Raw genomic sequence first — 14,822 nt, 5'->3', positions numbered from 1 at the left:
GACATATCAACATATGTCAAGAACATTGAAATTGATGTAGTCGTCCGTAAAGTGCATAATTACCAATTATTCTTTATTTAATAATTTTACGAATAATTATTTGCAAATTAACATTAGATATTCTTCCAAAAAGAAATCAAAAAGAAAAGCAAATTTATCGATATATTGAGAAAATACGAAAATAAATGTTACTAAAAAAACAACTCTGTATGTATAAAATTGTTTCAATTCTGTCAATTCAGAAGCTAACTTTCGAATGATTAGAGACATAAACGGTAAAAATCATGTACATGAATATAATAAAATGTATTAATTAAGTCTGAAATAAAAGTAAAATAATTAACAGAACATATGTTTTTAATTGACACACACAAATAATAAATGCAATGTAATTCACAGTAATACTATACATTATCATATTCTTAAAAAATTTATTTTTAGTAAAATTTATTTTCAAAGAACTATTTTTTTAATAGTTTATCTACTCGAAACTTTATTAATTGCAGTGTACATATGTATAATATAGCATATAGTGTTTATTAAGAACGGTTATTTAATCAGTTACGTTATCTCGGTATTATGATATACGAAGTCATGTATATGATTTTGCATTTGAGATAAATCTTGATGATATAGTTTTTGCAATTCATCGTGACTCATTTTTTATTCGCGTATCTATAATAGCGTATACGCTTTATAATTCGACAAAATTTAGAATTGCTAGTTATTATTTCCAATTACATAGTAACAAGTTGGTCCATTGAATTCCGAATGTGTTAGTTGCTGTAACCATCAATTACGTTAGCGAATTCAAGTACGTTATATTCATCGTTTATTTAGATGATAGCTATCACAAAGTTTGCGAATCGCGTAAAATAGAATATTTCAACTATTAAACGAATAATAATATTTTGAAAAATAATTTTGAAATTAATATCTATTCTCTGTCTCGTTAGAAGAGAATGTGTTCAATTTTCATATTTTATCAGATTCTCCCACGGAAATCGTTCACTTGAGAACAAAAAAAGTGTGAATTATTTATAGATAATGACTCCGCATATGATATTGATTGAAAAGATGATACAATTTGTTTCTATTCTACTAATGTACACAATCGCACGATGAACAACATCAGTTTGATGTCAGATACACATTTGTGATTTTAAGATAGAGAAGATTTGAAAATATTACTGATTTTATTACGTTGCGTTAAAATAAACTTGTAACAGTACGCGAGTTACTATTTTTAAAGCATAATATTGAAACACGATTTAATCATAAATTTCATACAGAATGAGTGTTATATGCGTAGTTGATTATCTAAAAATTTTTTTATATATATCGTGTCTGCTCCTGCCCGCTTTATTTTCACTTTGTTAAATACAGTATTCTTTCATTTTCATAATAGAATATATTAAGATAAAGTAATGAAATTTTTCATTTGGTTAATTTTATTTCATTTGGTTAATTTCACAGTCCGGCTATCACTCACCACTCCTTCCTCACTTACCGTTTCGCCGCGCGCCTAGTATAAGGTTACAGTGGGGCGACACTCGTCTTCACGCAGTTTGGCCGATCTTTTTTAATTAATTTTTTATTCATTATTGCGAATATAAATAGTATAGGATCTTCCTTCTTAATTTGATCCGATCTACCTACACACTTCAGAGCTACGAAAAGTTTTGAGACACTCTGTATATGTGTATATATCAAGCGACGCAGTAGCGTCGCGATGCCAAGTATATAAAAAACTGATAAAAAATTGGATCCAAGTATTGAGAGTCACTGTTTTCGACGCGGCGGTACCAAGTAGCTTATCCGGAATTTTACGTTAAAATGACGTTAAATAAACTTTCACTTGAAATATTTCAGAAACTGAGTAGCCGTAATTAAAAATCCAACGGCATTTTTCTGATATAAAGTGAATACAAACTTTCGATTGTGACCAGTTTGAATAAAATCGGCAATCAATCCCGAGAAATGATAATGTCAGAATTGTGACTTTTTCATTTTCCTTCATAATAAAGTTCAGATTCATGAACGTATCTTCGCACGTACACATTCAAAGCGATTTTGTCCCTCAAACTGCGTTCACTCCGCGCATATATGATTATTCGCTTTGGTGTGCAACAATGCTTTAAGAGACAAAATCATTTATGTACCATATGTGTGCATACGTGTGATATGTGTATGTGTGTGTGTATGTATACGTGTGAGAGATTAATTCATCGCATAACAATTTTCAAAAACCTCTCGAGGGTAAAATCTAATATCTCGAAAAGGGGTATCACAAAAAACAGTACTATTAAATAAGAAGACTAATTCTAAGGAGACTAATTTATCGTATTATAACAATATTCAAAAACCACCCGTTGGGAGTGAACTTTAATATCCAGAAAATGAAGTCTTGTAAAAATACGGGACTTACCCTTAGTAAAGATTTATAAAATGCATATATATTTTTTGCAGAAATAATATAAATTTTTACAAACAGGTGGTGATATCTCTCTAAAAACAACCTTATAAAGGTAAAAAAATACATAAAATAACTTTTAACAAATCAAAAAATCTAAAGGAGTGATTAAAAATAAAATATTTAAAAACCGATATGAGATTAATACTATTAGCCAAGTACAATAAATTATGTGATATTAATTCGTAATCGATATTAAATGAGTTAAGATTGCTTTAATTCCTCAAGCATTTTTTATATGATGTATATAAACTAAAAGTTTTACACAAATTCTAAATCGCATAAATGACTTTCAGATCGAAGTAAGATATCATAAAAAATCTAGCTTTTTCCTGTTTTAAACTGTATGATTTAAATACGAAGCATGATAAGTTTTCATATAAGGTTACAGTGGGATGACTCTCGTCGCCGCGCGCTTCTATTCATGCAGATTGGCCGATCTTCTTTAATTAATTTTCTGTTCATTATTGCAAATATCATAAAATAAGACCTTCCTTCTTAAATTGAGAACTACCTTACACCTCGGGACTGTGAAAAGTTTTCAGACACTCTGTATATATATATATATATATATATATACAATATATATATTCTGTGAGGAATAGAATACAGATCGCAAATGAATCGATAAGTTTCGCAACGTTCCTCTGATTACGCTCGTCATCTTTCATATGTTACATTTCTCAATAACTAACGCTCGACCGACACATTAATTTGTCGCCGGGATCAATCTTTTTCACAAGTAATTATAAACATTCGAATATAGAATATTCTTAAATCGGAAACCGTTACATAACGGGTGGCTCGTCAGTATATCATATAATTTAAGTCCCTACAAAATCTATAAGCAATCTATTAATATTGATAAAATGCGATTGAAAAATTAGTTGCCATAAACTTATATTTCATTAAATATGCATTTGGCTTATCAAATTTTTTGCTAAATTTTAAATTTTCTAGAACGTTTTTTTTTAATGATAAAGTATTATTTTTTTTTAGCAAACGTCACTTGAAATAATTGATTGGTAGCTAAAGAACAATGGGATTTTTTGAAATACTATGCTTTATTGCTACTACATTCCTCGCTGTTTATTATTATTATTTTACATCGAACTACGACTTCTGGAAATCACGTGGTATTCGCGGTCCAAATCCAAAACCAGTTTTTGGTAATATTAAAGATTTTAATATTAAAGATTTTGTACTTAATAATAAGTTTATAGGTGATTATTTACTGGAAATATACAATAAGTATAAAGATGAATCCGTGATTGGAATATTCTCTGGAATGACACCCATTCTGATTGTAAAAAATCCAGATTTAATTAAGGATATTTTTATCAAAGATTTTTCTAAGTTCGTCGATAGAGGACTTCCTGTCAGTGAAAAAGTATGTAGATAATTTATATTTTATTATAATATAGTATTATAATATTTGAATTACATGAATGTATTTCTAATTATATAAATATCATAATTTTATATATTATACTTTACTACGATATTTTCTAATAACCATTTAACATTTTCTAATAACCATTATTCAAAAAAAATATTAGTTTTAAATAGTGAGTATCTTCAAATTATTATAATTTAAAAAAAATGATAAATTTATTTGAATATAATTACGTTTTTTATTATATCGTAGCATGACCCACTGTCACAACATCTTGTTGGTTTAGAGCCTAAAAAATGGCGACCTTTAAGAACATGTTTATCGCCCATTTTTACATCTAGTAAACTAAAAGAGATGTTCTTATTAATAACGGAATGCGCTGATCATCTTGAACAATATATAGAAAAATTAGTGAGCAAAAATGAACCTATAGAATGTCGCGAGGTAGCGGCAAAATATTTGACCGATGTAATCGGTACTTGCGCATTCGGCATCGAAATGAATGCTCTATCAGATGAAAACAGTGAATTTCGTAGGATTGGAAAAATGTTCTTCACGCCAACCTGGAAAAGTAATTTACGGTTGAGTATAAGACGATACATGCCACAACTTTTCAAAATATTCAGTTATATGATACCACGAACGGAGGTTACCCAATTTTTCACACGCCTTGTCATGGATACAATAAATTATAGAGAAACCAATAATATTATTAGACATGATTTCATTGATATTCTGCGCGAAATGAAAAAGAATCCAGATAAATTGGGCGATATCGGTGAGTGACGGTTATTTAGTATTGTGAAAATTTTATGTGATGCAAGAACTTTTTAAACAAAAGTATTAGTTTTTGCAAATATATAAATTTGTAAACTCACTATATATTAATTGTTAAATAATAAATATCTTTCTCATAATTGTTAATATTCGATGAAAGTTAAAACTAATAGTAAAAAAAAATATATTACATTTCAGAGATGACCGATAGCTTAATAACTTCTCAAGTGTATGTATTTTTCGTTGCCGGTTTTGAAACTTCATCGTGGGCCATGAGCCATGCACTTTATGAATTAGCATTAAATCAACAAATACAAGACATGCTACGTGAGGAAATTCAAGAGTATACTAAGCATGGTAACAATTTAACATATGAGAAAATTAAAAAAATGAATTATTTGGATAAAGTTTTCAAAGGTACGTCATCCAAAAAAAAAATTAGTAATTAAACATAAAAAGGGTTCACTTTCGCACAAATATTATTGACGTATGATGTGAAGATGTTATCCTCGATTAATATTCTGAAGGTTTTAGCCAGCGGTCGTTCTTTATTCAAAAGTTATTAACAATTAAATGTGAGAAATATTGACATAAAGATTCTACTTTATTTGTTCATCGGTTTTCATTCATTTTTAAATATGATGAGGGAGATTTTCCCGACTAATTTCACATATATAAAGGTCGGACTCAAATAGATTTGGCGATATATGCTGAAAAAGGATAAACATAAATATAAAAATAGCGTAAACCTTTTTGGAAAACCTACCTATATGAAATAAAGATTGAATTGAGTAAGAATATCCTATTTCTACGTATTTTTACCTCCTGAACACGAATATGAAATTTAAAAATAGAGGTTGAACTCGCAACTCCATAAAAAACTCATAAAATCGTAAATTAAATGATAAATAAAAAAAGGTAAACAATTTAAATTTATATAGAATATATTACAATTTAATACAATTAAAAAATATCACAAATGTATGTGTAAAAATTTTAAGCAAAAAATATAGCCGCTGAAAAACTGTACAAAAAAGGTTCTATGCATTTTTTTCATAAACCTACTATTTTAGATGTTATAAATAAATAAATTTAAATTCTATTAAATGTATTTAAAATTATTAATTTTTCGTATAACAGCTAGAATAGTAGGTTTATGAAAAAAATGCATATATCCTTTTTTCTAGAGTTTTACAGCAGCTTTATTTTTTGCTTATTTGTTTTCTCAAATCAATATTTTCGGAGATAAAAAGCATTAAAATTGTGAAATTCTTTAGTTAATAACTCTTTAATAAATAACAAACGCCGGCTGAAACCTTTAGAATATTAATTAGAGATATGACCCTGACAACATATGTTAATGACATATTTGGGCGAAGGTGGGACCTTTTTATGCATAATTATCAAAAATTTAATAAAAGAAAAATATCTTATTCATTTTCAGTGCCACTATAATATCAATAGCGCGAGAAAAAAAGTTTATATCTAATTACATATAATTATTGTTCGCGATCGCACCTTTGATTTGCGATTTTGTTTTGCCGGTACACACCCGAGTGGGTATCGCGAGCTTGACGTATACGTGATTTCGCGAGGTGTGAGTGATAGGGTTGAGTAAGATACACTTTGCTTCTTTTGATGTATCACAGTAATGTTGAGAGAATTACTGTCCGTTTTATTGAACTATAACAAGATAAATTTACACTGTTCATGAACGTTCGTGGGACGCTCTTTCTAATAGTTTGAGCGCATTGGACGCTATACAAGATTATGCGAGATCGCACGATACAATTGCTCACTTTAATTAGCGACACAGCGTTTGATCAGCTGTCCGTTAGATTGAGCGAGAGTATACAATTACACGGTTCGCGCGAGAGCGAGCGAGACAGCGCTCTATCAGATGTCCGCGAGATTGAGCGAGACCGCACTTTTTACGGTTGCACGCGCGAGATTGAGAGAGACAGCGCTCTATCGGCCGTTCGCGAGATCGAGCGAGACCGCACTACTCACGGTTGAACGCACGAAATTGAGAGAGACAGCGCTCTAATGGCCGTCTGCGAGAGCGAGCGAGACCGCACTATTCACGGCTGTACGCACGAGATTGAGAGAGAGAGCTTTCTAACAGCTGTTTGCTAGATTCAGCGAGAGCGCACTATTTACGGTTCGCGTGAGAGCGAGCAAGACGGCGTTATTTCAGGAGCACACGAATGAGCGGAGGCTCAATGGGAAAGAAGCTCTACCTCTCACTTAGAGTGGAGGCGCTCCGATGAATCCCGGCACTCGCGCTCAGAATGTTCACGTGTGATACGGAATCGATTGGCTGAACTGAGTTCGAAACTGATTCTCCGCGATACTAGATACAATGACTCGTCAATTTATGTACTCGCGATTTTAACGTCTCACTTCCAAGGCACTTAGGAAATTCTCGATTTTCCACTTCCGATTCGCTCTCGATTACTAAGACTTGAACTTTCAATGAACAAAGACTCTCACAAGGATTCCGCAATGATTCTGATAAGATCTCAGTCATGACTCAGCAATGACTCCGCAATTATTTAACGGGAGAGAGCCTTTTTCCCGATAATAAGGAATCGATTGCGCATCGGATGATCCGATTTGAGCCTATTTCGGCACGTCAATCGCGTGATGTTTCGAGTTTCTGATTGGCCAAGATCATGTATTCTTACGCGATCACGTGGATCCTGGCTGATTTCGAAAAACAGGACGGCATTACATTTCGGATCGAGTTCGATTGCGCACAAATGGATGGCGCCAGTATGACCGGGGGTGATATTTTAATTCTAATTTCAAGGCGAATCCTGAACATACCGGGGGTGATATTTTAATTCTAATTTCAAGGCGAATCCTGAACATACCGCCCGCCTCGAAATGATAATTTCGAAATAATAGCACTTTCTTATGCCTCCCGCCGTGACGGGATAATTTCGCAATCGAGGGCGATTGAGAGTTATAATTCGTCGTGGTTTTACATATTTGCATGTGTACATATTTACAGATTTGTATGTTTACATATCTACATGTTTACATATCTACATATATACATTTTTGCGGACTCATGTTCGCAATTCCGGGAATTTTAACTGTCGCTAGGAGAGTTATTTGCCGGATATTCGATATCGATAGGCAAAATGCATAATTTAACTATCGGTCTTTTGTACTCGGAATGTGCACTTTGACTACGCGAACGTATCCGTCGGATCCGGGATGGCATTGCGTAATCCGGCCTTGCATGGCGGAAGTAAGGGGTTGCGGATTAAGACCATTGTACCATTTTTCACGGAAGGTTGCACTTGCCTCCATTTTACTCGTTGCTGCAAAGTATTGACGTAATCACTCTGCCAAATTTTCCAAAACCGCTCCGTAAGTTGACAAATTAATGCCAGCGAGAAAGTCGATTTTCATTAACGGATAAAACGACGGTTCAGGATTCGTGATTGATGAACCGATTAAAAAATGACCCGGTCAGGGGGTTGTAGTCATCGAGAGTATCTGTGAGTGAACCGATAGGTCGAGAATTGAGGCAGGCCTCAATTGATAGCTTGATTCCCAGCGCTGCATCGTTTGTGAAGGAATGGCATCATACCAGTTTAATTTTAATTTTCACAACTGTTGCATGAAGACTTTAGCATTGATGGTAACGGGGGTGACCCATCCTAATGGATCGAATAATTTGGCAATCGTTGACAATATCTTTCTCTTTGCGTTAGGAAGTGCTGATGGAAATAACACTCGAAATTGAAACGCGTCGCAGGCGGGATTCCATGACAATCCAAGAACGCTAAAATTTTCCTCGATCGTTAACAATCTATTTCCTGCGAGTCCATGACATTCTTCCGGAATGTCGGATAGAAGAGCGAAGCTGTTGCTGGTCCATTTATGTAAGTTAAATCCGCCGCGAGATAATAAAGAACAAAGTTGTTCACGCGATTGACGTAGCAATGGGATGTCGTCGGCTCCGAACAAAACGTCATCCACATAAATGTTCTCTTGGAGAATCGGAATTGGAGGGGAAACGCGGCCCCTTCGTCCGTTAATAATTACTTCAGCACTCTCAGAGCAAGGAACGGAGCTGAAGCGGTTCCGTATGTGACAGTTGACAATTGATAATCCTGGATGGCGGATTGATTCACATTATACCAGACGATAAGCTGATAATCGCGATCATCGATCAAGATTTGTCGATACATCTTGGCAATATTCGCTGTAAACGTACTTATGTTGTTGCCATCTCAATAAAGTCGAGATTATTTCTGTTTGCAATTTAGGCCCGATCTCTAGATGCGAATTTAATGACTTCCCATTCGAAGTGAGACTGGAGGCGTTAAATACTACACGCAGTCTTGTGGTCGCGCTAGTTGCGCGAATTACGGGATGATGCGGAAGGTAAACTATTTGGGAATGAGGTGCGACTGGGAGTTACACCTTTTGCATGTGGTTTAGCTGTTTATATTTATCGAGAAAGGCGGAGTATTCCGACTTGATGTCGGAATTCTTGTCGAGACGTTTTAACGCTATTAATCGCTGTATAGCTATCGATCGAGATTCTACGATTTCAATCGGAGGCATCGTTTTAAGAGGAAAACGAACGATGTAACGCCCGTCGGAGGTTCGTGAATGAGTATTACTGAAATGATTTTCACAATGTTCCTCGGCAGGAGACAGAATTTTCGGTCGTGGGATTTCTTCAATCTCCCAGAAACGACGCAAGTCATGCTCGAGGGAACAGTGATAAACGTTAACTGTATGAGCAGAAGCATTTTGAGTTTGAGCTGATCCGGAAAGAATCCATCCAAAGTGAGATCGTTGGGCGATAGGTTGCCCGATTGGTCCTTTCCGGATTCCATTCTGAATGACGTGACAATAAATGTCAGCGCCAATTATGACATCAATGGGACTTGATCCTGTGGGATCGTCGTCCGCTAACGTGAGAGAGTTTAAGTGTCGCCAGTCAGCTACTGATGCTGACAATCGCAGGGCGTATTTAGTTAGCGCCTTGAGAACGTAAGCGACCGTTGTGAAAAGTGGCTTAGTCTTTCTGCGGGGTACGAGTTCAATGATGGCGGAGTATCGACATGTGTCAGCATCGATACCTCCTACCGCGGAGATTTGAGCGAAAATTCGCTTTCGATTTAAACACAATATTCTTGCTAATATTTCTGAAATAAATGTGACTTCAGACCCTTGATCAATCAGAGTGCGAGCTTCACAGACACGACCGTCGAGATAACGGACCGTTACTTTCGCCGTGGCCAGTAGGACGGATGAGATCGGAGCACTCGAACATACGACGGACATTACGACGGCCTTTGACGTCTCGGGAGCATCGACGGTATCGTTTACGCTTAACGCATTAGGTTTAGTCGCGCTTGTATCGATAGAAGAGGCCGAATCAATGTGCAAGAGAGAGTGATGCTTCTTTTGACAAGTGCGACATATATATTTACTTTTGCATTCTTGCGCGGAATGCTTTATGCCAAGATAGTTGAAACATCGGTTTGAATTTTTAACTAATTCGTGTCACTGATTCGGACTCTTATTTAAGAGTTGCCGACACTTACTAATAGAATGCGGTTTTTTACAGAGGGTACATTGACCGGGAGACTGATTAGAAAGTGTCGCATTATTCGCTTTTATGGATTGATGACCTTTATTTGAGGCGGAAGGCGACAATTCTTTAAGTGCGAGCGCGCGCGACGAAATAAAGTTTATTAAATCTTCATAATTCGGTGGCGTCGATTCCGATTCGTTTTGAGTTTCCAGGCGCGATGAGTGGCGGGGTCAAACTTGAGCGATACAAAGTAAACGAGAATATCATTAAGGATATCATCTTGTGTTCGGTTTAAATGTTTTAAGGCTGAGAGTGCTTTATCGGCTTTGTCTCGTAAAGCGTGCAATTCTACGGCAGACTCCCGTTTGACGGGGGGTAAATTATATAATTCCGCCACATGAATCTCAATGAGCTTCCGTTTATTTTCGAAACGAGAAGTTAACGCTTTCCAAGCGACGGCGAAATTATCAGCGGTTACAGGTGTACCGGCTACAACATCGCGAGCTCTATCGGTCAAGCTTGATACTAAAAAAGGCATGCGAGCAAAATCGGATAGTTCATGATTTTTAATAATTAACGCTGTGAATCTATCGCGTAAATTCTCCTACTCGTCCGCTTTACTGGAGAACGGAGGTAATTTGATCGATAGCAAATGCTTTAACGATAGCGCGGATTCCGATTGTATGTGAGATACAGATCGATCGCTTGATTGGAGTGGACTTACGCACGGTTCCAGCTCCTCCAAACACTCCGACATGAAATCCAGCGCAGTCTGGTAGATCTTTCCGTAGTGATCCAGCTGTTCCTCTCGAAAGTAGACGAGCGATTCGCGCTTTGACGCTAATGTTACAGCAACAGGCTGTGCCCTTCAAAACACTTACTCCAGATTTCCTTCAGGAACGTCATTCGAGATTGTATCTTGGCTGGAGTGATATTATTCCGACCAATCTTCTTAAAATTGTCCAATGATTCAGCTACGTGGCGCAGAATTGAGAGCTGGTTTTCCAGAAACTCATTCATGGTTATTGATATACACAACAATCACACTTTTCAAATTCACTCACAGTATTGTTATCAGTTGTTTTCGACTTCTCGCGATCCGGCTCGAAAGACCAAAATGTTCGAGAGCGCACCTTTGAATTGCTTTTTTGTTTTGCCGGTACACATCCGAGTGGGTATCGCGAGCTTGACGTATACGTGATTTCGCGAGGTATGAGTGATAGGGTTGAGTAAGATATACTTTGCTTCTTTTGATGTGTAATGTTCACGAGAGAATTACTGTCCGTTTTATTGCACTATAACAAGATAAACTTACAATGTTGATGAACGTTCGCGGGACGCGAGACGCTTTTTCTAATAGTTTGAGCGCGTTAGACGCTATACAAGATTATGCGAGATCGCACGATACAATTGTTCACTTTAATTAGCGACACAGCGTTTGATCAGCTGTTCGGTAGATTGAGCGAGAGTGTACAATTACACGATTCGCGTGAGAGCGAGCGAGACAGCGCTCTAACGGCTGTCTGCGAGATTAAGCGAGACCGCACTACTCACGGTTGCACGCACGAAATTGAGAGAGACAGTGCTTTAACGGCTGTCTGCGAGAGCGAGCGAGACCGCACTATTCACGGCTGCACGCACGAGATTGAGAGAGACAGCGCTCTAAAGGCTGTCTGCTAGATTGAGCGAGACCGCACTATTCACGGTTCGCGTGAGAGCAAGCAAGACCGCACTATTACACGGTTCGCGTGAGATCGAGCGAAACGGCGCTCTATCGGCCGTCCGTGAGATTGAGCGAGACCGCACTATGACACGGTTCGCGTGAGAGCGAGCGAGACGGCGTTATTTCACGAGCACACAAATGAGCGTGAATCGATTATTAAATATTCTGGTAGCTTACATCGAGAGCATTCCAAAACACTATAATTAAGTTAGTTTTCATTAAGTACTTTTCGAATTATGAGACTTGAAATCATTTCTTAATTTTACATAAACCGTAAAATACTCGTATCTTGTAAAATATTCATTTTTCGATTATCTTATCTTAATACTTTTATGTGCGAAATAAGGAGAGTAATCAATTGGTGTAAAGAAAAAACATAGTTGTTTTAAAAAAAAATATGTAATTAGCTATTCACAATTACATATTTTTGTAAAACAACTATGTGTTTTCTTTACAACAATTGATTCCTCTCATTATTTTGTATATAAAAGTATTAAGGTAAAATAATCGAAAAATGAATATGTTACTAGATATTTTATGGTTTATGCAAAATTAAGAAATAATTTCAATCTTTATAACTCGAAAAGTACTCAATGAAGAAATACTTTATTATAGTGTTTTGGAATGCTCTCGAGATAAGCTACACGAATATGTAATAAAAAGTGAGGGTTCCGTTTAAGAAATTAAATGTGACCTTTACGTCACTTTCAAATGACTCTTCAATGTCAAATCATTGCCACTATATGATGGCCCCCTTCAAGCCATATAACTTTTGTCTGAAACATTTCTTTCTAAAGTGCATAGTTTATGAAACATTAGATCGGTTCGGGTCTTTTGGGACACCCTGTATGTACATATATACACTCTTTAATGTCAAACTAATGACACCATCTTATGTCCTCCTTCAAGCCATATAACTTTTGTATTAAACATTTTAAAAAAATGCTTATTTTTCGAAATATTAAGAAGTTTCCAGACTTTTTCCTAACCCTATATATACATATATTGAGTAGAAACATTTTGAGTACATTTAATTATAATTTATATTTGACAAATAACTTTTCAAATAATTCTTTCTTACATTATTCTTAATATATGCAGAGACTGTACGAAAATATCCAGTAGCGACACATCTTTCAAGAAAATCGATGTCAAGTTATACTTTTAATAATACTTCATTTAATATACCAAAAGATCAAATGATATGGATTCCGATGTTCGCGATTCATCGAGATCCGGATATTTATCCGAAGCCAGATGTTTTTGATCCAGAAAGATTTAATGATGAAGCAGTACAAGCCAGACATCCGATGCATTATTTACCTTTTGGTCATGGACCGAGGAATTGCATTGGTAAAATGAAACACGCGTAGATTTAAATACATTTAATTCAACTTCTGCTTGTTTTAATTTATATGTAACAATATTTTAATCGAGAAACTTTTCTTATAATAATAATTTTTTATTTTCAGGTTCTCGTTTTGCCATTTATCAAATAAAGATTGGTCTTGTAAGGATACTACAAAATTATAAAGTTGAGGTCTGCGATAAAACGCAAATACCCTACATAATTAATCCCAAAGCAACTGTGTTAGCATCAAAGCATGGAATACATTTGAGGATAACTAAAATTAATCAAGTTTCAGTAATCAATCATCTTAGTTTAAGGGTCGGCTAAGGCAAGATAATGATGAAGAAACAAGGATAATAATAGTTATTATCTAATCATCGTATTCAATGATGTATATGTCATATACATCACATATAATGTTATGTACGTCATTAATGTCGCATTCGTATACTAAATATCACATTATGGAATTATCTAAAATTCTAAGATATGTGTATAAATATATTAAAATAAATAAATTAAAATAAAAAGAAATAAAAAATTAATATTTATATATGTATATTATTAATTATATGTATAATATTAATTTGATTAATTCCTTGGTTATAGAATATACACACACATAAATATATACATATATATATATATGTATATATGTGTATATATATATATATATATATATATATATATATAATGTAATTTATTAAATAAAATATATATTATACAAACTTTCATTGTTAGGCTTATTGTTTAAAAAAAATATTACTATTTATAAATATTACTATTTATAATATTAATATTTGACTTATTGTAAAAAAAAATTTAAAAAGGTTAATAAATATTAAATGTAAAAAATTGATTTTTTCCATTTTCCCCTCCTCTTAAGCATCCTCCCCTGTCCTTCCCGCGATCCCATCCCCTCCATTCTCTTGATAATGGCTGTCGTGGGACTGCTGGCAGTGAAGGAAATTGCTGGGATCGCAATGGTGGCGGCGGCGGCGGTTGCTGGGGTGGCAGTGTTGGCGGCGGTTACTGCTGAGGTGGCAGTAGTGGTTACTGGTATGACAGTGGTGGCGGCTGTGGCTGCTGAGGTAGCAGTAGTAGTGGCGGCAACTGCTGGAGTGGTAGCGGTGGCTGGGGTTGTAAATATCCTAATACTAGTTGCTGCTGCTGCTGTTGCTGCTACTGCTGCCGCTCCTGCTGGCGCCGCTCGCGACGATGTTAGCGATAATTATATCGCTAACATCGTCGCGAGCGGCGCCATCGTTCCTTGGAAAAGTAATAAAATAAAGTAAATTAATTCTTTTTAATTATATAAATTTATTACGGAAAACATTTTGCTTATATTTTATTTTTCTCTGTCTCTTCCTTATGTAGTTTATAATATAATTTAAATATTATTGAAAAAAGCATTTTGCATAATTTTTTTATGTCATTTATAAATTGTGTTCATACTAATATTTTTTATTCCAATAAATAAAAATATAGATTTTTTATATTTTTATCGGAATCAAAAGATATTATCAATATAAG

The 14,822-nt window shown here is 35.0% G+C and overlaps 1 protein-coding gene across 2 annotated transcripts; it reads left to right on the top strand.

The window, feature by feature from the left end:
* Nucleotides 1-725: 725 nt before the first annotated feature.
* LOC112637601 (cytochrome P450 6a2-like) lies at nt 726-13,753 on the top strand. 2 transcript variants are annotated; one of them, XM_025407654.1, is made up of 7 exons: nt 726-814; nt 3,473-3,642; nt 3,697-3,863; nt 4,122-4,647; nt 4,845-5,063; nt 13,040-13,291; nt 13,411-13,753. In XM_025407654.1, the coding sequence occupies exons 2-7, from the start codon at nt 3,513-3,515 to the stop codon at nt 13,614-13,616; spliced, it is 1,500 nt and encodes a 499-aa protein (XP_025263439.1). In that variant the 5' UTR covers nt 726-814; nt 3,473-3,512; the 3' UTR covers nt 13,617-13,753. The 2 variants fall into 2 exon arrangements, with proteins under 2 accessions (XP_025263439.1, XP_025263438.1); XM_025407653.1 differs by having other exon boundaries at nt 3,473-3,863.
* Nucleotides 13,754-14,822: the final 1,069 nt, after the last annotated feature.

The sequence above is a fragment of the Camponotus floridanus genome, unplaced genomic scaffold (genome assembly GCF_003227725.1).
Source record: "Camponotus floridanus strain SB8 unplaced genomic scaffold, Cflo_v7.5 scaffold181, whole genome shotgun sequence".
NCBI lineage: Eukaryota > Metazoa > Arthropoda > Insecta > Hymenoptera > Formicidae > Camponotus > Camponotus floridanus.
This window is presented reverse-complemented; position numbering and strand designations above follow the sequence as displayed.

Bases quoted from the DNA above. Each gene is read 5' to 3' on its own strand.
- LOC112637601 (XM_025407653.1), top strand. From the start codon at position 3,513: ATGGGATTTTTTGAAATACTATGCTTTATTGCTACTACATTCCTCGCT. The intron at 4,648-4,844 runs GTGAGTGACGGT...ATTACATTTCAG, and splicing joins AGATAAATTGGGCGATATCG to AGATGACCGATAGCTTAATA. The intron at 5,064-13,039 runs GTACGTCATCCA...TAATATATGCAG, and splicing joins TTTGGATAAAGTTTTCAAAG to AGACTGTACGAAAATATCCA.